The sequence below is a fragment of the Vulpes vulpes genome, chromosome 5 (genome assembly GCF_048418805.1).
Source record: "Vulpes vulpes isolate BD-2025 chromosome 5, VulVul3, whole genome shotgun sequence".
NCBI lineage: Eukaryota > Metazoa > Chordata > Mammalia > Carnivora > Canidae > Vulpes > Vulpes vulpes.
In genome coordinates, this window is record NC_132784.1 from 128429868 (window position 1) to 128452734 (window position 22867).

The 22867-nt window shown below is 38.0% G+C and overlaps 1 protein-coding gene across 2 annotated transcripts in view; it reads right to left on the reverse strand.

Moving 5' to 3' along the window:
- Positions 1-10963: 10963 nt before the first annotated feature.
- PNPLA8 (patatin like domain 8, phospholipase A2) overlaps positions 10964-22867 on the reverse strand; it is a 46295-nt gene continuing 34391 nt past the window's right edge. For both annotated transcript variants that reach the window (XM_072760025.1, XM_072760024.1), the window contains exons 9-10: positions 19327-19522; positions 10964-12748 (exon numbers count right to left, since the gene is read on the reverse strand). In XM_072760025.1, the coding sequence (XP_072616126.1) occupies positions 12474-12748; positions 19327-19522 (471 nt within the window). In that variant the 3' untranslated portion in view covers positions 10964-12473. The remainder of the gene's footprint in view (positions 12749-19326; positions 19523-22867) is intronic.

A 22867-nucleotide genomic window follows, 5' to 3' on the forward strand; every position in this document is an offset into this window, starting at 1 on the left:
CAGTTAAGCATCCAATTCAGGATTTCAGCTCAGGTCGTGATCTCAGGGTTGTGAGATTGAGCCCTGCATCCAGCTCCCCTCTCAGCAGGGAGTTTGCTTGAGGATTCTCTCTCCTTCTGCCCCCACCTCCCACCCCTGTGCTCTCATTCTCTCTAAAATAAATAAATAAATCTTTAAAATTTAAAAAGCTAATGATGCAAAAGGACCCTTAACGAATGTCATGTAGGTGATGAAGTATTCATTCCCATTTTAGAAAAATAAAAGCAAATCTCAGAGAAATACAACTCTTGTGTGCTACTGGGAAAAGGATACAAGCCACCACCACAACCAAAACCTATTAATTGCATCCAATCTCCCCACCCTCAGCTATTATTTGCAAAGCAGTGGAAAGAGTCTTGCGCTGGGAATCCACTGGCTTAAACCATCATATTTAACAGGGTGAGGTCATGCAAGCTTTTGGATTTGTTGGTGGTATGCTTTTCAGATGTTCCTTGTGGCGTAACAATGGAGGCCTTGCCAAACCCCCAACCAAGGCAGTTGTTAGGATAAAATGAAGTATATTTAAAGGTGTTTGAGAAAGGTTATAAATGCTGTATGCAACTATAAATAAATGTGTACCAACGTATTACTGTATCATCATTCATTGAAGGCACAGAGCTCCTCATCCGTAAATAGACTAAAGTAAGATGTGTCTTTAAGGATATAGGCAGCCCACTAAGAAGACTCAGTGGAGAAAGTGACAAAGACCCCAAGTTAGGGGGCAGCGAGGAGGAACAGAGAAGTGGGGTTTTAGAATGAGCAGACACACATCAGAAAGGGGTAGATAAAAGCTCACATTTCAAACAAACAAACAAAACCCCCTTTCTTCTGTGCCCAGAAGGGTTGTATTTGAGTCCCCATCAAGATAAGAGACTCACAGACTCACAAGCAATGTTCACCTCGGGCTGTAGGTGAGAGGAAATGACAAGCTTTGTAACCTGTGCAATTTCTATCGTCCGGAAAGGGTCCCACTCACCTTGAGGAGCATGACGCCAGCCATGAATCGACCCACCGGCAACAGGGAAAAGCCCCATTTTCTGATCTTAAAAGTAAACCGTCTCAGAAAAGTACTTTTAGAAGCATTTTCATTTTTCCCAACTCCCCACAATGGTTTAAGGCAGATCAGTGAAGCCGAACATAAGAAAAATATTCAGGACCTATAAGGGACCAAGCAGGGTGCCGGAAGCTGTGAGGTATTTGTAAAGAGAAGCACCTGATGAGTTGAGAACACATAATATAATTAATTAAAAAGAAAGAAAGCCACAGTATTTCAATTGTAACCCCGTGAGCATTTTCCTTCCTTTTCCTTTCGTGCTTGACACAGAAGCACATGTCAAAGTTTTATTTACACGTTTTAAGACTGTAATCATGATTTCTGCAGACCTTCTCAGATGATTGCAGGGCATACAAGATACTTGATTTTTAAAAAATAACTCTGGCTGTGAAAATTATTCTAAAGAGAGCTGGAGTTGAGCTGATGATCATGTTTGCGATGAGCTGGATGGGGCGGGATTTTTCCACACACTATTGCCAACGTTCAGGACTTTGTGTCTGACGATCAAGACACAGCCACTTGCCCAGGCTCACAAACTAAGACTGGTTAAGCCCATATCACGAAATCCTATCCAGTTTAACTTCATGAAAACCTTTGAGACATGTATTTCCTTCCTCGGTATGCATATGTCAACAAATATTTACATTATATACTAAGTAAACATGGTCTAAAGTCCAATCTTCTACAGTGTTTGAGGCTCAGCACTGGGCGCGTTTCACATAATTCAACATAGGAAATGGATGCCCAAGGGCATGTCTGGATATGTGTGGATTATTTGTATCCTGATACCAAAGGTGCATTTGAAATGAGCAAAAGCACCTGTGATTACAAGAACGTGGCTTTAATGATCGAGGCACAGAAAAAAAATAAAAAAAAACTGTGATTTTTAAATGGTTCTTAATTCCAGTATTATTTTTAAAACGTGTTTTTACGAACAAATTGAAAGCCAGGTAGAGGTATGGAGTTACACTTGTTTTACTGAACGTTTTCAATTTGAGTCTTTTAAGAATTCCTTAGATTGTTCATGCGTGTTACCACAAACACAAAAGCACCATGACTATGTTTGCTACCCTAGAATATTTTAAGTTTTAAAAAATGTGGTCCAACTGTACAAAACATAAGAGTGAGTGATAAGACACTTGCTTTTGCAAGATTCCTATATGAATTCCAAGGATTGTGTATCTTGGCATTGCACATTTGGTGATTTTTGTTTTGTTCTGTTCTATTTGGTCAACGTATGGGTGATTTTTAATTGCATTCACAATTCTAAATTATTTTCCTAAGTAATTTAATTAAAATGCTACATTAAATACGGTTTTGGAGCAAGGTACGTTGGGAATACAATGTAATGTAATTAACATAAAATAAGATGACATAGCTTTCCTTTCTTCTCAGATAATTGGATGGACTTTGGGATCACTGTTAATCACTTTGTCTTTTACAAACAGTCAGTAGTAGTATATGATACAAGAAAGAGTGCTACCACGTAGTAATTGCTACACGATTTTATTCTTGTTTAAGATAGCGTATCTGTCTCGGTTTGATCCTTGAATATTGCCTAATAATATAAATCAGGGGACACTGGGTGGCTCAGTGGTTGAGCATCTGCCTTCTGCCTGGGGTGTGATCCTGGATTACCGGGATCGAGTCCCACATCAGGCTCCCTGCATGGAGCCTGCTTTTCTCTCTGCCTCTCTCTGTGTGTCTCTCATGAATAAATAAGTAAAATCTTTATATATATATATATATATATACATATGTATACATATATATATCAGGCCTTTAAATGTGATGTATCTTAGAGTAAAATATGCAAAAGGATATTACAGTATTTTAGATCTATAATTTGGAAAGACTGGTATCACCCATGTTCACACTATGATCTTTAATTTCTCATTGGTAGTGAGGTTACTTGCTTTCTCTGGGGAAGGGATAGACAATCTGAACTCAGTGGCAATCAAGAAATAGAAGACTTTTCTCACTATTATCGTCATCTCATGCTAGTGTGTGTAAAACAGGGATAATGACAGCACTGACCTCTCAGGCTCATGGTGACGGTTGAATGGCCGTAAATGTCAGCTACAGTTATTACTGGAACTCTCAACCATTTTGGACTATGTAACCTGTTCATATCAATCAGACTGAAATCTTTCAAACATAGCTCAACTATATGTTGTCTAGAGGCAAGGAATGAATTTGTATTAAGATTTTTATCATGGGGGATCCCTGGGTGGCGCAGTGGTTTGGCGCTTGCCTTTGGCCCAGGGCGCGATCCTGGAGACCCGGGATTGAATCCCACATCAGGCTCCCGGTGCATGGAGCCTGCTTCTCCCTCTGCCTATGTCTCTGCCTCTCTCTCTCTCTCTCTCTCTGTGACTATCATAAATAAATAAAAATTTAAAAAAAAATTTAAAAAAAATAAAAATAAAAAAAAGATTTTTATCATGAAGATAAGTCAACATTCCAGTCAATACCTTATTTTCAACAAAGAAGTTACCCAAAGTAATAATACCTACTATCTATGGGGTGTGATGAATTCCAACCCACTTACATCGTTGAGTAAAGGTTGTAATGAACAAGGCAATCAGTGTGACTTCTGAGAGGGACACATTTACCAAACCCTTGGACCAGTACATGCAAACCGTTTAGTCCAGGGACATCTGTACTCCATGAATCTCTTTGGATGGTAGATAGCTCCTGCCAGAAACAGAACCAGCTTTTTTAATGTCACCTCCCTCCTTCTTATTTCCTAGTAATGAAAAGAGCAACTGCCACAGATCTGGTCCAAAAAAGTGAGAGTAAGTGAACAATTCAGTCATAATTAAACTAGGCAAAACAAAACAAAACAAAGAAACAGGGAGCAATGAATGCAACAAGAATTCCTATTGGGATGAACTAGAAATGGAATTTTGCAAATGGTGTATGCACCCTAACTCCAGTGTCAGCAGATCCTTGATTTCTTGTGGAAGAAATTCGTGATCTGCATTTTGAGGAGAAGCAGCTCATAGTTTCCAACAGGGAGCAATGTGGGTATTTTGGGTGAGAGTTCTTCATTATGAGGACTTTCCTGTGTGTCTGCTCCATAGCATAAGTCACTGCCTCTGGCTCCAAGAGTACCAAATGCCAATACCAAATCTCTCCTTACTCCCTTACATTTCGGGGGTATGGGTAACCCCACGCCTAGCAGAGAACCACTGTGGTAGACAAGGACATTAGAACTAGGCACACAATTTCATACTGGGATGACACGTCTTCACTGACTAAACCCAAGAGATTAGATTTGGTTTAGTAGATGGGGGGACAAAGTCACTTGGCAACATTTCAGGAAAGGACATTCTAGGAAAGACGAATGCACAGAGTTGTGGTTAAGAGAATGGATTCATCTTAGCTCTTCCACTTCCTAGGTGTGACGTGTTGCACAACTTCTTACTAAGGAAGGGATAATGATGATCTTTGCCTCCCAGGCTTGCTTAATCCTGGGAAGATTAAGTGTGGTAACATGGGTCACTAACTCAGCTCAATTCCTGGTACACAGCAAGCACTCAGATGTTACGGGCTGTGAGGCATAAAGCTAGCAAGGTGGGAGTTTATGCATTTAATGGAGGTCATTCACAAGGACCAAGAATTTGTCAGAATAACGTCCACCAGAAGAAACCAAGGTAAATTAGGGCAGCCTCGGAAAAAACTACAAAAATAAGGCAAATGGTAATTCTCTACCAAGAGAAACATGTCTTATTTGCTGTCCTGTTAACTGGTAAAGAAAAAATTAAAGTGTATTTTCATAAATTCGTAAGGCAGGAGATAAGCTTTCATGTTTATTATTTTGTGCCATATTTTATTTTATTTATTTTCTTAGACAGGGAGGGGGGAGAGGCAGAGGGAGGGGTAGAGAAAGAATCTTAAGCAGGCTCCACACCCAGTGCAGAGCCCGACACAGGACTCGATCTCACCACCCTGAGATCATGACCTGAGCTGAAATCAAGAGTTGGATGCTTAACTGACTGAGCCACCCAGGTACCCCCATTTCGTGCCATATTTTTTTTCCCTCCCCCCTCGTGCCATATTTTAAATTCATCATAGAATGTTTAAATTTGTACAATTCGGGGATGCCTGGGGGGCTCAGCGGTGAGCATCTGCCTTTGGCTCAGGGTGTTATCCCGGGGTCCTGGGATCGAGTCCGGCATCCGGCTTCCTGTATGGAGTCTGCTTCTCCCTCTGCCTGTGCCTCTACCTCTCTGTCTCTCATGAATGAATAAATAAAATCTTAAAAATAAATAAATAAATTTGTACAATTCAGGAAGTCTACACTTGATGATTCACAACTGCTCAGCCTATGTCAAAATGTTTTGTTTCATTAATTATGAATTTAGTGCAGGAATCCACTTATGAATACATATAAAGACAAGGAAGCCGTGCATTCTTATTCTTAAATTCTTAATCTAACAAATAAATATGAGTACCTAATATGCTCTTCTCTAAGATAGCCTGTAATTCATGTTTTCACTAATTGAGACAGAACTTCAATCTAACACATTTAATCAGATATATATTCATATTTATATAAATTTTAGGTAAGAATAACATAAAATACTAAAATGACACTGGTAATATGTACTCAGTGCCTGCAATAATAGAATATCACCTGATCCAGAATCTAGGACCTGACTTTTTCTAAATGAATAAAACACTAGAGATTTAAATACCTTTATGCCAAAATAGTACAGTAATGTAAATGTGATATTTAATACATACACGTTACTGCATAATTAGTATTGGGCACTTTAAAATAGATGCTCACTGCCCAAAGATAACAGTAACCCAGAACTATCACAGTCACAAGCTACCAGGAAGGCCATTATGATTACTGCAATTATTTTTCACACTCGGTAGTGCCCTGTCTCTATTTCATGGGCCAGGTCACTGTGACATTACTAGTTTGATAATTCACAAAACAGAAAACTACGCTATCACCAGAGTACCAATCATTATATGTATGTATTTCTACATACTAGCACTAATTAGAAAGTGAAATTTAAAAAAAATTCCAGTTACACCTGGGTGGTTTGGCAGTTGGGCAGCTGCCTTCGGCTCAGGTCGTGATCCCAGGATCCGGGATTGAGTCCCACATCGGGCTCCTGCAAAGAGCCTGCTTCTCCCTCTGCCTGTGTCTGCCTCTCTGTCTCTCTCTCTGTGTCTCTCATAATAAATAAATAAATCTTTATAAAAAATTTAAAAAATTCCACTCACAATTGCATCAAAATGAATAAAATACTTAGAAAAAAATTTTTACAAAAGGAGTACAAGATTGGTACTGAAAACTACAAAACATTGCTGAGAAATTTTTTAAAAATGGACAGATAGTCCATGTTCATTGTATGCTTCAAGGGACAGAAACTACAGCATAACTGGGTGATGGGCATTAAGGAGGGCACGTGAGGTGATGAATACTGGGTGTTATACTCTATGTTGTTAAATTGAATTTAAACAAAACAAAACCCCAAAGGACAGATATCGCAGAAAACCTCAATATCAAAATGTCAGTTCTCCCAACTTTAACCTATATATTCAATGTAATTCCTATCTCATTCTAGCAGGTGTTGTCTATCAACAAGCTGATACTAAAACTTTTTTTTCAAGATTATGTTTATTCATGAGAGACACAGGCAGAGGGAGAAGCAGGCTCCTTGCAGGGAGCCCGATGCGGGACTTGATCCCAGAACCCGGGGGTCACACCCTGAGCCAAAGGCAGATGCTCAACCACTGAGCCACCCAGGCGTCCCTGATTCTGAAATTTATATGGAAATGCAAAGAAACCAAAAATGCTAACATAATTTTCAAAAAGAACAAATTGTTAGAATTATAATCTTCTTTCAAAACTTTTTATATGGCTGTAGTAACCATAACAGTGAGGTACTGGTACAGGGATAGCATATAGATAGATGGAACGGAGTAGAGTCCAGATAGAGACTCATGAATATAAAGACAACAGATTTTTTTGACAAAAATACAGATGCAATTCAGTGGTGGGAGGATATTTTTTTTTTCAACAAATGATTTTGGGACAACTGGATATCACTATACAAAAAAACAATTTTAAATGTTTTAAATGACCACTATTCACACCATAAACAGAATTAACTCAAAAGGACCAAGTGATAAATTGATGCTCACCAAAATAAAAAACTTGTATCCTGGCTTTAAAAGACACCATTGAGGGATCCCTGGGTGGCGCAGCGGTTTGGCGCCTGCCTTTGGCCCAGGGCACGATCCTGGAGACCCGGGATCGAATCCCACATCAGGCTCCTGGTGCATGGAGCCTGCTTCTCCCTCTGCCTATGTCTCTGCCTCTCTCTCTTTCTCTGTGACTATCATAAATAAATAAAAATTTAAAAAAAATAAAATAAAATAAAATAAAAGACACCGTTGAGAAAAAGAAGAGAGTTGCAAATTGTGTATCTGGCAAAAGACTTGTACCCAGAATATAAAGAACTCTTACGACTCCATAAAATAACATCAAAGGAAAAATGGGCAAAAGGTTTGAACATTTTAACCAGAGAGGATGCACAAATAGCTGACACCTAAAAAGATGCTCAACATCAACGGTTATTAGAAGATTGCAAATTGGGATCCCTGGGTGGCGCAGCGGTTTGGCGCCTGCCTTTGGCCCAGGGCGCGATCCTGGAGACCCGGGATCGAATCCCACGTCGGACTCCCGGTGCATGGAGCCTGCTTCTCCCTCTGCCTGTGTCTCTGCCTCTCTCTCTCTCTCTCTCTCTGTGACTATCATAAATTTTAAAAAAATTTAAAAAAAAAAAAAAGAAGAAGATTGCAAACTAGTGCTCACTTCGGCAGCACATATACTAGAATCCTACAAATTAAATCCACAGTGGAGGGACGCCTGGGTGGCTCAGTGGTTGAGCATCTGCCTTCGGCTTGGGTCGTAAATCAATCAATCAATCAAACAAACCAACCAACCACAGTGAAATTAATTAATTAATTAATTAATTAAACCACAGTGGAATACCACTACATATCCCCTGGGATGGCTATAATAAAAAAAACAAACAAACAATACCTACGTCTGGTAAAGATATGGAGAAACTGGAATGCTTGCTCACTGCTGATGGGGGATGTAAAATGGTCCAGACACCTTGGAAAACTGCTTGGCTGTTTCCTGAAAAGTTAAACATACACTTACCATATAGCTGGAGCAATTCCACCTCCAGATATCTATTCAAGGAAAATGACAACACATGTCCTCAAGGAGGCTTGCACGTGACCTTCAGAGCAGCATTACCCATCACAGGTAAAGAGTGACGGACAATTTCAACGATCATCAAGTTGTGAATGGATTAACGAAATGTGGTCTATCCATACAATGCACTACTTACTACTCAACAATGAAAACGAGCCAACTACTGATACATGCCACAACCTGGATGAGTATCAAAAACATGTATGTGAAAGAAGCCAGATACAAAAGATGACATACTGCATGCTTCCATGTATATGTAATATCCAGAAATGGTAAATCTATACTGACAGAAAGATCAGTGGTTGGCTGGGGCTGGGGATGGGAGCAGGAATGATTACAAACATGAGGGAACTTTTGGGGGATGAAGGAATTGCCCTAAAGTTGGATTATGGTGATGGTTACATAACTATAAAAATCTCCTAAAAATTATTGAGTTGTATAGTTACAATGGATGACTTTTTGGTATGAAAATTAGACTTCAATACACTGTCAAAAATAAAGGAAAAAAAAGACACTTCAAGTGAAATTGGATCAAATACGGGTGATGTAAAGGGTGAAGTCCATCCTGAAATAAAGATGGCAGTCAATATATGTTTGTACAACGAATAGTGAACTTTTAACCCTGGCTAATTGGGAGAGAAAAAAAAAAAACTTAAAAATATTTATAAATTTTTTAAAATATCATTATTATTTAACTTTCTAACCACCTTGGTTTACTTAGCTGGAAAATGGGAATAATAATAGTACATGGATAGTACAAGGATTCCTAGGGATAGAATGAAGCCTAATGAGATGATGGACGGAGAGCTTTCAGTATAATGCTCGGCAGAGAAGTGCTAAGTATTACCTATTAGCAATCAAAAAAATACTCAGGTTTCCTCTATATATGTGAACATACTGAACAAAACATATATATGTTTTTCTAATTCCACAACTATGAAATTTCCCTAAATGTAAAAACAGAACAATTAAATAAACATTGTCAAAGTCAGTTGTAATAAAATTATTGATACTGGATAAATTGTGGTTTTTTTCAATCAGATTTTTAAAAATAAATCCATTTTCAAGGCATACATTGAGATATTTTAAAAATACAAAAGTGGTTAACAAAATGAGATATATCCATTGGTATGAATGAAAATTAGTTGATTTAAATACAGTAAGTTTATCAAGAAGCATAAACTGCTAAAGGTATCAGTTAAATCTTATACAATGAACAAATAAGAAAAAATATCCTAACTTCTTGTTTCTTGCAACCTATCTGACCTCTGTTTATTTTTATAAATAGTCACAAATTGTAGGGTTTGAAGGAACCTAACTGCCCATTTATCTACTTTTAAGGATTTCTCTCATAAAGAACTTACCCTACTTTCAAAACAGTGCAATGAAGAATCCATAACCTACTTGGTAGCAAGCGCTCATTTTTCAGAAGAGTGTTCTTTACTTCTGTTCTTTCCTGAAAAGAAATCCACTTTGCTTTTGGAGAGTGGAAAGCGCTGGTTTCATTATAAAATGAGGGTTATCTCAGGTGAATTACACAGGTCTTCAGATAACCAGGTTCAAGTACAAATGAGGACAAGAATGATGGAAAATTGGTACAGCACATACCTGGGTGTTCTGGGTTCACCTTTTGTTGGATAATGAAAAGAGCTAAAGAAACAAGGACGGGGACGTGGGGACATACTTAGGTGCCATGCCATGTAGTTTAAGAAAGAAGCTGTAGCCAGAGTACACTTATATATTTTGTACTGTTCAAGAGGGAAATGATCAGCCAAGCAAACACAAGGACAGAGGGTTAGCTTCAGCTGTAAAACAGATGAGCCGCATCAGGTCAGGGTAAGAGTGATCTTATGATAAGGGGCAAATTATGCAAACTGCACAGGAAATATTACTTTATTGTGCTTGAAATGTTTTATTACAAGCAAAATTATTTCTGTGTATTCATTTTGACTGCCAATTATTTGTATTTCTCTTACAAGTGGTTCTAGTAGCATAAAAATATGCAGTATTTGTGGTCTGAAAAGACTGTTTTACAGTACCTTTAGAAACCATCGGTATTTTCATAGTTATTTACACTGTATCTAAAAAAACCCTGTCATCTGGGTCTTGCGGACCTGTATTTTTAGTCACCTTACTAGCATTGGTACTTGTGAAATATTCATCACTGTGACTAGAATTATATCTAGAGCACAGCAGGTTATGTAAAATTTTGAGCTTCCAGTGAACTTTGGAACTTTCGGGGTCCTAGCTCCTTCAGTCAAAGGGAGCCCAGCTATTGTATCACCGAAACAAAGCTGAAAGTCTCCCCTCCATCTCCTCAGACTGCCAGGTTCTTGTTGGGACTTCCTTGCCTCTGAGAAGATCCCTTTGACATCTACTGTCTCCCGGATAACATGTGGTGAGGAGGAGAAAAGGCTCACGGTGTAATTTTAACCCAGGCCGGGCTCTCTCCACCCTCTGGGGGAGATCCCAGGCAGCCCTTATGCCTCTAGGGACAACTCTATCCGAGGTACTATTTTTAATAAACAACAATACCCGTGTCGAGAACGGAACTGAAACATAACCGGCATACCCTTTACTACAGAAATAAGAATTTGGAGACACTCAAAAGGGCATGAGCATCAAAACAATTTTTATTCTATTTTTTATATAACTGGTAAGTTGGAGAATTGACATTTTATATTTAAAATAGACGGTTTTTCTTCTTTGCTTCTTTGAAAAGAGCAGATACTTACTAGTGTTAAGACTGAAAACTCATTTTTCCATCTCTTCCTGTCTTTTGCTTGTACATTGGCCGAACTTGGGTTCCCATAAAAAAGTAAAATTTTCAACTTAGCTTTTTCTTTTCATCAACGAAATATCCCAAACCCAGAAAGGCTGTCCCCCCCTTGTCCAGCTCATATTCAGGACTTTGCATCAGAGGCCGGATCAGCATCCAGACCCTCAGCTCTCCTCAGGGCTCTAAACCTTGTCTCACTGCCTCTATGAATTCACGTTACAAAGAAGTAATAGAACAATCTGGGCAGTGGGGTTTAGCTTTAGTTGATATGTACAAAGCAAAAGGCATTTACCTTTTTTCATTTTCCTTGACAAATCTACACATGATGTAAGGATTTACATGGCAGAGAGATGACAAAGCAAAGAGGAATTTGGTTGGCATAAACAATGATTCGGGTTGGTATATATACAACCACTCTGAAACCCAGCTGGTTAAAGGAGTTAATCAGGTAAAACAAAACTTATTTTTTTAAGTACACTGTTTGTTGGCAGGCATATTCAAATGCTCACAAGAGAGGGGAAGCCACATTATGGACAATAAAAAAAAAACTTAAAAATGACATTGGCCTTTTAACAATACATTATTTCAGTAGTTTATTTCCTTAATGATAGAGATTATCTTCTCAGTAAATTCAAATAATTAATTTTAGAACAGTGAATGATAAGCCAGAGCTACAAAAATTAACATCCAGCATTATCTTGAAATTTCAGGGGGAAAAGTGGTTGACTGCAACCTCACTATCTTTTTGGGTCAAACGACGTTGACTGAAAGAAACAAATTTGGAATACAACTGTATCTGATTCTTTTATATTTGAAAGTAAAAGCCCCCTGACAGAGAATTCCATTTTTCTGCACCTCTTTAGGGGATATTCCAGTAAGGGGCAATTTGGATCCTAAAACACAGCTAGTGAGAACATGAATGATGGAAATTTAAGAAGATATTAGCTTATCCCCGTGACAGAAAATCAGTATCAAATACATTCAACATGATTATGGTGACTAAAGCAAAAATACCAAGTATAGGATGATAATAGTTCTTGTTTGGCACATATATTAATACATTTTCAAATATCAAACAATATAACAGCAACATCTACTAAAACCAACTAGTACAATAATAAGACTCCTAAAGCACTGTTAATTATTCACATCATAAAAACCTAATCCCCATATAAGTTCTGTAACCAAGCATACCCTCTCTGTTGTGCAAGCTGGTCCAAGCATATACTTCTCCAGGATTCTCCAGTATTTCGAAGTGAAACTCATGCTGAACCCCACAATTCCTTACTGAATCCCCTGGATCTTCTGATCAGGCCCTCACTTATGAAAATATACACATACCCTTATCATAATTTTGAAAAGAATGGAAGGCCTTCATACATGTCAGTTTTGAGTTTTATCCAATCATTAATTTTCTGCAGAGTTGTCTTCTCTTGACTTAATATTTTTGCAAGTTTTTTCATTTTTTCTTCATTTCTTTCTATGTACTTTAACCCCTCCAGCTGCAGCTGATTGAGCTTTTCATTTCGGCTTTCATCCAGAGGTATGTTTTCACACATTACAGGATTAAATCTAAAATAGGTGTCAGGAGGTAAAAGACCATCAAGCATTATGTGGACTTCTGTTAAACAAAGAGAGAACAGAGTAGATAAGAAAATTGACTTACTCTGCAATGATCTAATTTTATCCTTATTTAAAATTATCTTCTTTTAGGGCAAATTACAAAGCCTTATTTCATCAATCCAGTCAATTAACAGTAGGTCTAAGGAATCCATACTAATGACTATAACTATGAAATGAAATTCATCTCCCAAGATAATTCATATAATTCTAATTAGAATCCTTGCTTCTCTCCTCTCTGTTCTGTGTTTGGTTATACTCTTAGCCACTGCTGAAATGCTTTTCCAACTTTCCTTCTTTTGTTTTATAATTTTTGGTAGCATCTTTATCAAGATATAATATATACACAAAATTCACCAATTATAATTTGAGAAGTTTTGACAAATGTAGATCTTTGTGTAATCACACCAGTCATGATGTGGAATGTTTCTATCACTCCAAAAAGTTCCTTCATGCCTTCTTCTTCTTTTTTTTTTTTTTTTTTTTAAGATTTTCTTTATTTATTTGACACAGAGAAAGCACAAGAAGGGGGAGCAGCAGATAGAGAGAGTGGGAGAAGCAAGCTTCCCAATGAGCAGGGAGCCTGATGCGAGGCTCAATCTGGGACTATGACCTGAGCGAAGGCAGACAGCTAACTGAGCCACCCAATCGCCCCTTCTTCATGCCTTTTAATAGTTCCTCCTCTCCTTACTCTTTGCCTTTTCCAGAATTTCATAAAAACAGAAGCAGAAATATATAGCTAGCTCTTTTACGCCTAGCTTCTTTTACTTAACAACATGCTTTTGAAATTCACCCCGTAACAGAAATGTATTAACAGCTCCTTCCTTTTTATTGGTGGGTAGAATTTTATTGCACAGATAAACCACAATTAGTTCTTCTGGGTTCTGGTTCTCTCCAGTTTTTAACTATCAGAAATAATCCTGCTGTAAGAATTTACACATTAAGTCTTTTCGTGAATATGATTCCATTTCTCTTGAGGGATACTCTGGGATGAAATTGCTGGGTCATATGGTAAAAGCATGTTTACCTTCGTTGACACAGTGGTACACGTTTATCTTTTTAAGAACTGCAACACCATTTTCCAGATGGCCACCCCATTTTACATTCCAATCATTAATATATCAGAGTTCCCACTGTTCCACATCTTTGTCAAAACCTGGTATTCTTAGCCTTCATTTTAGCCATTCTAGAGGATGTGTAGTGGTACCTTGTGGTTTTACTTTTTATTCCTCGACCATGGTGTGAAGTCTTTTATGTGCTTTTTAGTCATCTGCATATCTTCTTCAATGAAGTGTCTGTTCACTTATTTTGCCCATTCTTTTTAGTTAATTTGCTTTTTAATGCCTTTTATATAAATGTATGTGAGAATTCTCTAAATAGTTTGGATCTGTTTATATATTTGGTTCTCATAATGGATCAGATACATGTTTGGCTAGTATTTTATTTCAGTCTACAGCTAGTTTTTCATTTTACTAAAAGTGTCTTCTGAAGAGCAAAATATGTACTTTGATAAAGTCTAATTTATCTATTTTTTTTTTCTTTTTGGGTTCATGGTTTTTGTATCCTATCTAAAAAATCGTTACCTACCTAACCCAAAGTCATTAGGATTTTCTCCAGGGTATTCTTCTAGCAGTCATACAGTTTTAATTCTTTTATTTAGGTCAATGATCCATTTCAGGTTAATTTTTGTATATGGTATGAAGGGTCAAGGTTCACTTTTTAAAATATAGTTATCTAATTATCCCTGTACTATTGTTTGGAAAGACCATCCCTTCCCCATTGAATTACCCTGTCAAAAATCTTTTGAGCTTACATGTGTGGATCAATTTCTGTACTCTATTATGTACCACTGATCTATACTGTCTATTTGCAAATACCACAGTACCTTGCTTACTGGAGTTTTAGTCTTGAGATGAGAGGGGGTAAGTCCTCTAACATTGTTCTTTTTCAAAACTGTTTTGGCACTTCTAGGTCCTTTGCATATCCATGTAAATTTCATAGTCATCGTGTTAAATCTCTACCCCAGAAAAAGGCTGTCTGGATTCTTTGAGCAATTGCATGGGGTCTACAGATCAGTTTGTGGTGTGCCACTAAAACCACACTGAGATTTCCAATTCATGAGCATGGTGTATCTACTGATTTATTCAGAACTTCTTTAATTTCTTCTAGTAAAGTTTTGTAGTTTTTACTGTTCAGATTTTGCACCTATTCCTTCAGTGTTTAATAGTCTCATGCTACTAAAAATGATGTCTATCTTTGTATATATTTAATTTCAATTTCCAGTTACTAGTATGCCAAAATACAACTCAGTTTTACTTTGTATTCTCCAACTTTGCTAAACTCGTTAGTTCTAGGAGCTTTTGAATAGACTCCTTAGGATTCTCAACATAAACAATGGTGTTATCTATAAATATTTACTTCATTTCTAATCTGTCTGCCTTTTATTTCCTTTCATTGCCTTGCTGTACCGGAAAAGACCTCCAGTAGAGTGCTGACTGGAAGTGATGAGACATCTTACTCTGTTTCTGATCTTAAAATAGAAAGTATTCAGTCTTTTATCATTAAATATGATGCCAGTTCTAGGTTTTTTTGTGTTTCGTTGTTGTTGATTTTTTATAGATGCCTTTTGTCAGGCTGAAGAAGATCCTTTCTGTTCCTTAACTTACTGTGACTGTTTATCAGGAATGGTTGTCAAATTCTGTCAGATGCCTTTTCTGCATCTACTGAAGCTACCACGATTTTTTTGTTGTTGTTGTTCATTTCCTAGTCTTAAATCAACAGGGTAAATTTCATTGGTATTTTATGTTAAACCAATCCTGTATTCTTGAGATGAATCCTACTTGGTTATACTGTATTCTTCTTTTTATACATTGCTGAATTCAATTTATTAGTACATTGTAAGGATTTCAGCATGGGAAACTAATAGATAATTGGTATTTTTATGTATTTTATAATTTTTTCCTCTGGTTTTGGTGTCAGGGTAATGCTGGCCTTATAGAATGATCTGGGAAGTATTTATCCTTCTATTTTCTGCAAGTGTTTATGTAGCACTATCAGCTGTATTTTTCATTTCACATAGAGTATCTTTTACCTCCAGAAGTTTGATTTGGACCCCTTTAATATTTGTCTTCTCATCATACTCAAGTCTTCCTCCAGCTCACTGAACATGACGTATGTTCTTCATAGCTACTGTAATGTCTTTGCTAATTACCTAGGTATCAGCTGTTTCATAGAGAGGTCTGTTCTCATTGACTGGGTTTTCTCTTGGTGAAGGGTGTGTTTTCTTGCATATTTGTATGTCTGGTAATTTTTTATCAGACACCAAACACTGTGAATTTTTATATTTTTGTGTGTTGGAATTTGTTGTATTCCTTTAACATTGTTTGACTTTATTCTAATAATGGATGCTGTTAATTGGATTCAATTTGAACTTTTCTGAGGGCTGTTAAGTGTTAGGGTGGATCCAGAACAGCCCTCAGTCTAGAACTAATCTGATGCCGCTGCTGAGACAGTATTTGTTTTGAAAACTCCACTGCGTATCTCATGTATTACAAGGTCCTTCTAATCTACTTAACCAAAATCTGAGCTACTCCTATGTGAGCCCCAAAACAGCTAGCTCTGGCTAATCCTTCCTGGTGGTGCTTTGCCCTGCCTTGGTAGTTTCCTCACTTGCACACACAGATCAGTATACAAGGGCACTCCTTTGCATGTCTCTAGAGCACTCTCTCTGTGAAGTTGCCTCCCCTGTTGTACTTTGCCCACAAACTATAGTTTCCTGGGCCTCCATACACTTTAACTCTGTATCCTGTACTGCTCTTTTGGGTTTACCTCTCTTGTTCTATGACCTAGAAACTCTCTTCATGTAGCAAGTTAGGCAATTGCAGGACTTACTTCACTTATTTCCCTTCTCTCAGAGATCACTGACCCATACCACTTGTCATCTAACATCTGAAAACCACTGTTCAGTTCAGTTTGCTAATGGCTTAAGGGGGGAGAAAATGAAATATATGGCCTGTTTTATTTGATCACTTCTGGCCAGAAGTGGCAGTCTTAACCCTCTTTTAAAATCTCTAAACCCTATTATCCTGTAAGACCTGTATCAAGTCTAATTTGCTTCTTGTAAACAGTCTATACTAATCTAGTTTCGTTTCATTTTCTTTTATTTTTTTATTATTTTTAAATTTTTTAAAAATTTTTTGTAGTTTCGTTTTCTTATTTCTCCTTTTCATCCATAGTCTTATTAATCATCTACAACTATTTACATTTGGTCATTGATAATGCATTAGACTGAGTTAAATGAAACTGCAGTTTTTATAGGTCAATAACCATCTAGTGTCAGCAATTATGTATATTTCACTCAAGTTCTTTATTAATAAGGGTGTTAAGTATGCAGAAATAGCACTACTTGTTTTCTGAAAATTTCAAATTAGCCCATCACATGGTGTGCATCAGATATACATAAAAGTATTTTGAGACTGGCTGATTAAAGCTTTCTTTGTCTCAGCAAATTGGTTACGATAAGAATATTGCACAGACCTAGATACATGCTTCTTGATAATGATGGTGAAGGAGAAAGAGTACATGCACGAGTCAGGGAAAGGGAGACAGAATCTTGAGCAGACTCCATGTTCAGATACAGGACTTGATCTGATGACCCTGAGACCATGACCTGAGCCAAAATCAAGAGTCAGACACTTGACTGAACCACCCAGGTGCCCCTCTTTTACTATTTTTAAGTCATAGATCAAGCATTATTCAATTTTAACTGTTCACCTACATGCACATACAAATATGCCATATGTATCATAGAAATAATGTCACATCATCTTTAAGAAAGATTTTTTTCTTTAAGAAAATTGTTTCATGATGCCACGCACATTTTAAGAAAGATTTTTTTCTTTAAGAAAATTGTTTTATGATGCCACGCACATTTATTTTACTGTTGACATTCAGAAGTTTAGTATTCCGCATGTAAATCAAATGCATTTGTGCTGTGATCTAATAAAAATATGATTGAAAAAAAGAAAAGAGTATTTTATTGATTTGACAACAAAATTTCAGATAGTGTAAAATCCAGTATATAAGCTTCTTTCGGATTATCATTTACAGGATAAAAGTCCTTAGTGGGGAGTTTAAGATCCTCATATGGGCTAATGACTCAGCCAGTAAATATGATGATATGCAAAGAATGAGATTCAGAAGCAAGGGGCTGGTACACATTAACCATTCTTTTTTTAAGAACTGAATAACAGATTTCATGGGACACCTGGGTGGCTCAGGGGTTGAGTGCCTGCCTCCAGCTCAAGGCATGGTGTCAGGGTCCTGGGATCGAGTCCCACATCGGGCTCCTTGCATGGAGTCTGCTTCTCCCTCTGCCTGTGTCTTTCTGCCTCTCTCCGTGTCTCTCATGAATACATAAATAAAATCTTAAAAAAAAAAAAAAAAACAACAGACTCAGAAGACTTAAAAATAGAATAAAATAAGGAGATCGACACCATAGGGCCAAAACTAAAATTTCAACAAATACTCACTGACTGTCTACTATGTGTCGGGCATCACATCAAGGACAGCCCTCCACCTAACATTCTTGTGTGACAGAAAGATAATAAGCAACAAGCAAATATGTAATATACATCCATGTGATGAGACAAATGCTCTAAGTTGGAAAAAAAAAAGAGAGAAGGAAAAAAGCAGGGTAAGAGGGTGGAAGGACATGGGCAGGGGCCAGAAAGTAGTCGGGAACGGTCTCTCAGAGGAAGTGACATCTGAGCAAATATCTAAAGAATCAGAGAAGTGAATCAAGCAGAGATGGGGGGAAGACCTCACACGGAGAGGGCACAGCAACCGCAGAGGTCTCGAGGCAAGAGACTTCTGAGCCAGAGGACAGCAAGCACTAATATGTAGTTGGACAACCTGACAGAAGGGTGACCTGTGAGGCTTGGGGGAGGAGACGCATTCAAAGGCTAGGTCTTAAAGGACCTGGTAAATTTCAGTGACTGACGCTTTTGGATTCTGTTCTTAAGTGTGTTTTAGATTCTGTCCTTACGTGTGACAGGAAGCCCAGAGGGCTCCGAGCTGGGATAAAGATGATTCAATTTACATTTTAAGAGTCTTCAACTGAGGGGGTCTGGGTGGCTCAGTTGGTTAAGCATCTGTCTTTGGCTCAGGTTGTGATCCCAGGATCCTGGGATCGAGTCCTGCATCGAGTCCTGCATGGGGCTCCCTGCTCAGCGGGGAGTCTGCTTCTCCCTCTGCCTCTCCCCAGGCTTGTGCCCTCTCAAATAAATAAATCAAATCTTTAAAAAAAAAAAGTCTCCAACTGAACCTTTGTGCTAATCCTGCTATAGCTACTTCTCCAACTTGACAGAGGCAAGGGTAGTTCTAGTGTATGGATGAAGAATAGTCTCTGTTCTAGAGTCGCTTAAAAGAAATGAGCGAGGAGAAATGGAAACAAAAGATTTGTTCCCCTCTGCTTCTCGAACCTCCCATACAGTCATAACATACTCACGCCTAGATAAGCATCAGCATATGCTACCAAAAACTGAGATTCACGTGCTTGAAGGCGGCAGACATTCTCACCTTCTGTATCTGTAGCACTGTTAATGACATTAGACAGTTTGGTTTTCAAGCTTGTAGATGTCACAGAGTTTCTCACATCACTCTCATAACGCCCGGTGCCCAGGGACACAATGCACTCTAATGGGACGTCAGGCCAAAGACATTTGCACTCGTGCATTGCTAGCGCTGAAGGATTATTCAGAAGCAAACCTCCATCCTGCAAAATATAAGTCAAGAAAATACAAGGCAGAATTCTTAAAAGTGAAATTCTATTTTACAAATGTGAAAATGAAAATTGCATTTTAAACAGTGTGACATGTACTCACAAGGAGAGCTTAACCATGTAATACACTGAACAAGAAATGATTTGAAAACAGAATGTAAAAAAAAAAGAACAGGACGTTCCTTTGAAGTGATTTCATTTAATATACTACAGCTTCAAAATAGGGGAATGTGGAAACTCACTGGCCTCATTAAGCTTTCCTATTACGAGTTATTTTAACTTCTTTGATTGCTTTGCATATTTTTCCCAAAACTACTAAAATGAACAGAATTCTCTTTTAAAGAAATTATCTGTTTAGTACTTACTATAGATTCTATACATAACCTAACAAAACAGGGCAGCCCTGGTGGCCCAGTGGTTTAGCGCTGCCTTCAGCCCGGAGTGTGATCCTAGAGACCCGGGATGGAGTCCCACGTCCGGCTCCCTGCATGAAGCCTGCTTCTCCCTCTGCCCATGTCTCTGCCTCTCTCTCTCTGTGTCTCTCATGAATAAATAAAATCTTAAAAAACAAAAAAAAACTAACAAAACAACTGTGGTTCTACCAGTTATTTTTTTTAATTTTAAAGATTTTATTTATTTATTCGTGAGAGACACAGAGGAAGGCAGAGACATGGGCAGAGGGAGACGCAGGCTCCCTGTGGGGATTCAATCCCGGGGCCCAGGGATCATGACCTGCATGGAAGGCAGACACTTAACCACTGAGCCACCCAGGCACCCCTCTACCAAACAGTAGTAGTTCTTCATCCAAAAGTCAAATATAACCAAATTGACTGAACTAATTTAACTGAAACTTTAGCAGCAATACAATTTTTTAAAGTATCACATTCATTATAATACAGATATAATCTAAACAAAATAGGTTAAAAAAAGTAGGTAAACTTTGTATTTCTATTTATCATAAATAATAACTATTATTTAGAAGGATTCAGAAGGAAAGAAGGGTAAAAGGTGCACGGAGTATGTTAAACTGTAGCAGAAAAAAAAAGTATCAAAAGCCTTGCATAGCTGGGATAAACTTGGTATTGGTGTAGCCATTCAATTCTGAAAAGCTACAAACTGCTGGAAAGTTACTCCTTCTAAAAAGCCTAAATTCCCCTCCTTCCAACTTTCACCCATTAATTCCAGGTAGTACATTCCAAAGCTACACAGATTTGGTCATCTTCTAAGCCTACAGCATAGCCTATTCAAAAATTACTTGCAGTTTTCTGATAAGCCCCATCCCCTCACTTTTGTGCCTTTGAACATGCTATCTCACTCAAAACACTCTTTCCCAGTCCTCTTCTTTGCTCAACTACTTGCCATTTATTCTTCAAAATAAGAGTAACTTATCTAGCAAGAAACTAAGTGAAATAATCCTAATTTTTTTAAGATTTTATATTCATTCATGAGAGACACAGAGAGAGGCAGAGATATAGGCAGAGGGAGAAGCAGGCTCCATGTGGGGAGCCTGATGTGGGACTCGATCCCAGACCCTGGGATCACAACCCAAGCCAAAGGCAGATGCTCCACCACTGAGCCACCCAGGCACTCCAATTGTAACATGTTTAGTAGAAGTCTATTTCTACTGGAGGATAAAGACACTGCTGAATTCTGTAGTAGCACAATGAAAAAGAATTTTGAAAAAATGTCTTCCATAAGAATAGGAAGAGAAATTGCAACTTTAAATTGGTGTGTATCAATGCAGTGCATTTTAAATAGAGCATCATTATTGTAATAATACAAATATTTTGGGGGATCCCTGGGTGCCTCAGCAGTTTAGCGCCTGCCTTTGGCCCAGAGCGCGATCCTGTAGTCCCGGGATTGAGTCCCACGTCGGGCTCCCGGCATGGAGCCTGCTTCTCCCTCCTCCTGCGTCTCTGCCTCTCTCTCTTTCTCTCTCATAAATAAATAAATCTTAAAAAAAAATACAAATATTTTGGAGTAAATATATATAATGAACCACATTCTTTTCTTGTGGAAAACTTGTATTTTCAAAATTCTTTTTTAATGTACTACAGTAAAATTATGGCCAACCAGGATCTATAGCAAGTGAGCCATTTTGCATCACTGAGTTTTCCTTAGAGCAGAGTGTGTGTATATGTGTGTGTATTTAATAAAACTCTTTTGCAAGAAGTCATATACTTTTCAAAAAGGATTATAAGAATGGTGTTTCCATTTTTTCTCAGGGATTCAGAACTGTGGGAGAAAACACAGATCAGGAATATTGATACTTTTAATTCTAATCTCAGCTCTTCTACTTCCTAGCTCTTTGCTAGAGGCATCATGACATTTAAAAACAAGGTCTGACTTGATTCCTAAAGTTCCTTACAATTCCATAATGTTAGGATTAGGTATCACATTGAGTGTAGATTATACAGGATTTTAAATGGGCTCAATGTCAACTTATTTTAGTACTGGCCCTAAATTTTAAAAAGTGTGACAGGGATGCCTGGGTGGCTCAGCGGTTGGTGTGTCTTCAGCTCAGGGCATGATCCTGGAACCCCAGGATCAAGCCCCACATTGGGGTTCCTGCATGGAGCCTGCTTCTCCCTCTGCCTCTGCCTCTCTCTCTGTGTCTCCCATGAATACATAAATAAAATCTTTAAAAGAAATAAAAAGTGTTGACAGCTTTTTTCCTATTAATTTGCAAGTTTCTGATAAAAAGTAAAAATGACATGCAGCAACCCAATCTCCAGTGAGTTGATAATAGGACTGTCTTTTCACAAAATTCGTGAATCAAAGGATCAGAGACTTCTCCTAAGTGGTTTCTTTCCTTGTGGAAAATTATCTATCCTACTTTTCCACCACTGCCAATATTCGTGTTCTCTGGCTTCAAGGCCCTATTATAAATATGCAGGATTTTACCCTAGTAATGAAGTATATGGATGTTACTAAAATTTCTTGTGGAACACAAAGAAGAAACAAACATCCCTTACCTTTTTGTGAATTTATGTTCAGTTAGCCTACGGGATGGGGGTGGCATTTATTTGTAAATCACAGATAACCGCAACTCTTCATTTTATTCATTCCCGAAAGAACTTTTAAAAAAGCACGTATCTCAAATAACCCACTCTGGCTACCAGTGAGAATACACTAGAAGGCAGCAGCAAAGAAATGCTCTAAATACTAACCATGGGTCTCAGACAAAGTCAACCTTTCATTATGGAATCGCCAACCTGAGGCTAACGGTCCTTTATTATGGCATACAGCATTCATGCCCAACGTGTAGCTTTATGATGCCTCTGGGATAACAGGGACACTCACGGCTGTGTGGATTCTCAGGGGGGAGAAAAGTGTTTC